Source organism: Lactuca virosa, chromosome 8 (genome assembly GCF_052849685.1).
Source record: "Lactuca virosa cultivar CGN04683 chromosome 8, Lactuca_virosa_CGN04683_v6, whole genome shotgun sequence".
In the NCBI taxonomy this organism is placed as follows: Eukaryota; Viridiplantae; Streptophyta; class Magnoliopsida; order Asterales; family Asteraceae; genus Lactuca; species Lactuca virosa.
The window spans coordinates 175459886-175465377 of record NC_136433.1 but is presented as its reverse complement, the minus strand read 5'-3'; the positions used below and the strand labels follow the sequence as shown (position 1 = coordinate 175465377).

General features: G+C 39.9%; 1 protein-coding gene across 1 annotated transcript; it reads left to right on the top strand.

Annotated features, from left to right (window-relative positions):
• The first annotated feature begins 4628 nt into the window (after positions 1-4628).
• On the top strand, positions 4629-5201 carry LOC145131077 (uncharacterized). Its single transcript, XM_079065814.1, has one exon. The coding sequence runs from the start codon at positions 4629-4631 to the stop codon at positions 5199-5201; it is 573 nt and encodes a 190-aa protein (XP_078921940.1).
• Positions 5202-5492: the final 291 nt, after the last annotated feature.

Sequence of the window (5492 nt, the reverse complement as noted above, 5' to 3'; positions counted from 1 at the left end):
CATTAAAAAATGCGACAACACGACGTGGCAGCAGGCCCATGTTGTGGTGACTGAAAAAGAACAAAAAATCGAGCTTAAAGCCTTACCCGAGCACCTGGAGTATGCATTCTTGAAAGAAGGGAAACAAAAACCAGTAATCATTGCATCTGATCTAGCAAACATGAAAAAGAAAGTCTAGTGGAAGTACTAAGGAAAAGAAAAAGTGCCATAGCATGGAAGATTACCGATATAAAAGGGATTAGTCCTGCCTATTGTTCGCACGAAATTAACTTAGAAGAAGGAGCTAAACCGGTGGTGCAATGCCAAAGAATACTAAACCCAAACATGCAAGAAATGGTGAAAAAGGAGGTGGTCAAACTTTTTTGATGCTGGCATAACTTAACATCCCGATTTTCAGGAATAAAATTTTAAAGGATTTTATGCATTTTGCCTTAGAACTCGAGGAGTTGGGAGGCTCCAACTTGGTGTGTAGAGACCGAGATGGCCGCGTGAATTTTAGAGCCTACTCGACAAGTTGGAGGACCCAACTCGACGAGTTGAAGCTGGATGTGAAAACCCTAATTTTAGGTTTTTCACCCTTACCATCTTATCGTCCAGAAACAAACCCTAATCGAGCCAACCTTCCATTTTGAGTGTGTGTAAGGCTAAAGAGTGTGTGTTTGGTGCATTTCTTGAAGAAACTCGAAGATTTAAGAGCTTGGAACGAGAAGGAGTCTATAGATCTGGCATCTACTTAGTTGTAGCAACCATTTGAAGGTAAAAAGCCACTACCTTGATCACTTGTTTGTTTGATCTATCCATTAGAGAATTTATGGTCATTCTAGCTTCTTTCTGATTCATTCTTTGTTTTGAGCATGCTTTGAAGCTAAGACTTCGGATCTGGACACTATTAGGCCCCTTAGGCTTAAGGACTCAAGCTTTACCAAGCTTTGGCCAACTTCCATGCCTTAAACCCCTTGTTAAGCCTTGTTTTAGCAAGTTAGCCCCTTAATGCCATGCATGGACGTAAAGCTTGCAACTTTACGTAGTATCTTAGCCCTAGAAGACTAGATCTATAGTTTGGAGCCTTGGTTTTGTTTAAAAGTGTCTGAATGAGAAAAAGGGCTGAAGGAACTCGACGAGTTGCTTAGCTAACTCGACGAGTTGGATATGGTTTTTCTCGCTTTTGGATTCTGAGTGAACTCAGTGAGTTGGTGAGATAACTTGACGAGTGGTTAGGGTTTTCCCCAATCTTCTGGACATTATACGGACTCGAAAAGTTGTTTGGCAACTCGGCGCGTTGACTCGATTTTCACGGTTTTCTGAGTTTTGAAGGAACTCGACGAGTTGCTAGATGCACTGTATGAGTTGCTAGATGCACTGAACGAGTTGGGTCAACATGGATTGTTGACCTTGAATGTTGACTTTGACTTTAACCAAGGGTGACCAAGTTGACTTCCGAGGGTATTATGGTAATTTGGGTCTTGATAGAATTGGTCCTATGGTGGTTGTAGGTGTTGGAGTTGGGAGATGTGTTTTGGGAGATTGACATTATCGTCCAGTGCTAATTGCGAGGTGAGTTCTTCTCACTATATCAACACGGTCTACGACACCAAGGCCGACCCTTTGGACTGTTATCCTGCTTTATTACTGTTATGATATGTTAGATCGGTATCGTGGTAGATAAGATGTTTCTATGTGGTTATGATCTGTTAGATCGGTATCCTGGTAGATAGGATGTTGCTATGCTTAGTGATCTGTAGATCGGATTGACTGTATGTAGACTGTTATGTGATTATCTGATATATGTGCATATGTTTGATTGATGACTGAGGCTTTACTGCTTTGTGCGTAAGCCAACAGGCCAGGGTATTCCATCCCGATGGATGATTGGAACCATAGTATGTTGGCATTCCAACCGGATGGTTGAGGACCGGGGTATTCCATCTCAATGGATGATTGGACCCACACTATATTGGCATTCCAATCCGATGGTTGAGGGTCCGGGGTATTCGAAACCGATGGTTGATTGGACCCATAGTATGTTGGCATTCCAACCCGATGGTTGAGGGCCGAGAGTATTCCATCCCGAGGATGATTGGGCTCGCAGTATGTTGGCATTACAACCCGATGGTTGAGGGCCGGGGCATTCCAACCCGACGGTTTAGGGGCCGGGATATTCCAACCCGATGGTTGATTGGACCCACAGTATGTTGGCATTCCAACCCAATGGTTGAGGGCTGAGAGTATTCCATCCGGAGGATGATTGGACTCGCAGTATGTTGGCATTCCAACCTGATGGTTGATTGGACCCATAGTATGTTGTTTATGATATGTGTTATTTGTGAGTGTTGATATTTTGGGGAACTCACTAAGCTTCGTGCTTACGGTTTCAATTTATTGTTTCAGGTGCTTCAGATGTTTTGGCAAGGAGAAGGCATGACCGTACACATCATCGCGTTTTGGACTTATGGTTTCCGGGATACTCTGATAACGTTTATGTTTTGAAAACCATGTGTAAATGATTCCAGTTTTAAATAAATGTTTTGGAAACAATGGTTTTTGTAAACACCTCTTTAATAAATGGATTGCTTTGAAAATTTAAATTTTACTGAAAATTTATGGATGTTACACATAATATATTCAATATCCGATAGCCCATGGGTAAGTTTGGTACACGTGGTACCAAAGAAAGGAGGAATGATCGTGGTTACCAATGAAGACAATGAGCTAATCCCAACAAGAATGGTAACTGGGTGGCACGTTTGCATCGACTATCGAAAGATTATTGATGCTACATGAAAGGATCACTTTCCTTTACCATTTATCAATAAAAGGCTCGAAAGTCTATCCGGTCATCTTTACTATTGTTTCCTAGATGGTTTTTTGGGATACTTTCAAATTCCAATTGACCCACAAGACCAAGAAAAGACCACTTTCACTTGCCCAAGTGGGACTTTTGCATATAGACGTATGCCATTTGGGTTATGCAACACACCAGCCAATTTCCAAAGGTGCACGATGGCTATCTTCCACGATATGATCGAGAAACTTTTGGAGGTTTTCATGGATGACTTCTCAGTTTTTGGGTCCGCTTTTGAAGACTGTTTGTCCAACTTAGACCTCATGCTAGATCGATGTGAAAAAACCAACCTAGTCCTAAATTGGGAAAAGTGCCACTTCATGGTCAAGGAAGGAATTGTGTTGGGACATAAAGTCTCAAAGTTGGGGATAGAGGTGGATCGAGCAAAAGTAGAAACTATAGCTAAATTACCACCTCCAACAAATGTAAAAGGGGTGAGAAGTTTTCTAGGCCATGCAGGATTTTACCGCCAATGCATCAAGGACTTCTCGAAAATCACAAGGCCATTTACTCAACTTCTATTAAAGGATGCTCCATTTAACTTTTATAAAGAATGCCTTGAAGCCTTTCAATTGTTGAAAGAGAAGTTGACTAGTACCCCTATTATGATCGCCCCAGATTGGAGTCTTCCTTTTGAGCTGATGTGTGATGCTAGTGACTAGGCTGTTGGATCTGTTTTGGGATAAAGGGTTGAAAAGCATTTTCAACCTAACTACCATGCAAGAAAAACTCTAAAACCGGCTCAAGAGAATTACACTACTACCAAGAAGGACCTGCTCGCGGTGGTCTATGCTTTTGATAAATTCTGCCCATATCTAGTTTTATCCAAAACTACTGTTTTTACCGACCATTCTGCCCTTAAATATATTTTTGCTAAACAAGTTGCCAAACCAAGATTGATACGTTGGGTATTGCTTTTACAAGAATTTGACATTGAAATTAGAGACAAAAAGGGAATGGAGAACATAGTGGCTAATCACTTATCGAGACAAGAAAACCCGCATTTGGAATAATTTGAAGAAAACAAGATTGGAGATGACTTTCCCAAAGAATATATGTTGGTTATAGCAGGATAGGTACTGTGGTATGCAAACATAGCTAATTACTTAGCAAGCGAATATATTCCAAAAGAGTTCACCCGACAACAAAAGAAGAAATTATTTTCAGAAATCAAGTATTAGTTTTGGTATGAGCCTTACCTCTTTAGAAGCTACGCGAACGAGATGATATGTGTGTTTAGGAAGGAGAGTCGAGAAATTTTGAAACATTGCTATAGCGGGCCCACCGGAGGACATCATGGAGCACACTATACAGATAAAAAGGTTTTTGATACCGGTTTCTATTGGCCTACTATTTTTAAAGATGTTGCTCAATATGTTAAGGAGTGTGATTCATGCCAACAGTCGGGAAACATTTCTTCCCGAAATGAGATGCCCCAAAATAGCATTCAAGTTTGCGAGATATTTGATGTATGGGGGATTGACTTTATGGAACCTTTTCCAATGTCAAGAGGGAATAAATATATATTGGTGGCAGTTGGCTACGTATCTAAATGGGTGGAAACACAATCACTACCTACTAATGATGCTCGTGTGGTGGTGCGTTTTCTTAAAAAGCTATTTTCAAGATTTGGTATCCTAAAAGCTCTTATTAGTAATCGGGGTACCCACTTCGCAAACGAACAATTCGCTAAATTGTTACAAAAATATGGTGTACACCATAGATTTTCAACATCATATCATCCTCAAACAAGTGGACAAACTGAAGTAACGAATCTGGAATTAAAATGAATATTCAACGATCGGTTGGAGGAAATAAAAATGAATGGTCAGAAAAGCTTGATGATGCACTTTGGGCATTTCGTACAACTTTCAAGACACCTATTGGTACTACACCATATAGGTTGCTATATGGAAAAAATTTCCACTTGTCGGTTGAAATCGAACATAAAGCATTTTGGGCTTTGAAGATTTGTAATTTTCAACTAGCCGAACTTCGTACCAACCAATTGATGCAATTGAATGCCCTTGAAGAGCTAAGAAACAAAGCATGCACTAGTTCATTGATTTATAAATATAAGACTAAGAAATGGCATGACATGAGATTAAAAGGACACAAGGATTTTCACAAAGGACAAAAGGTACTACTCTTCAATTCAAGATTAAAGCTTTTTCCGGGAAAGTTACAAACTAGGTGGGATGGGCCATTCGTTGTTAAACAAGTTTTCCCACGTGGAGCTATTGAGCTATTATCGAGAGACGACACCCCTTTAAGGGTTAATGGGCATAGAGTAAAGCATTACGAAGAAGGAATGTCAATTGAAGAAAAAGAGGGGGAAATTGTCAAATACACGAGCTGAATCAACGTAAAGCGGGAAGCAGTCCGACTTATGACTCCCTAAAAAGAAGTGCTTGCAGGAGGCAACCTATGATTTTGAGTTTGCATTTTCTTTCATTTTCTTTTATTTTCTTTATTTTTGTTTATTTTTGCTTTGTTTTTGCTCTTTCATTCTTCTGAATTTTTATATGGATTTCAAAATGGAGAATGGCATGGAATGAGTGTGGGGTGGAGACTTTTATAAAAATTTGACAAAAATAACATTATTTTTAAACCAAGATGTGGTATATTTCAACACGCCGTGGTGATTTTC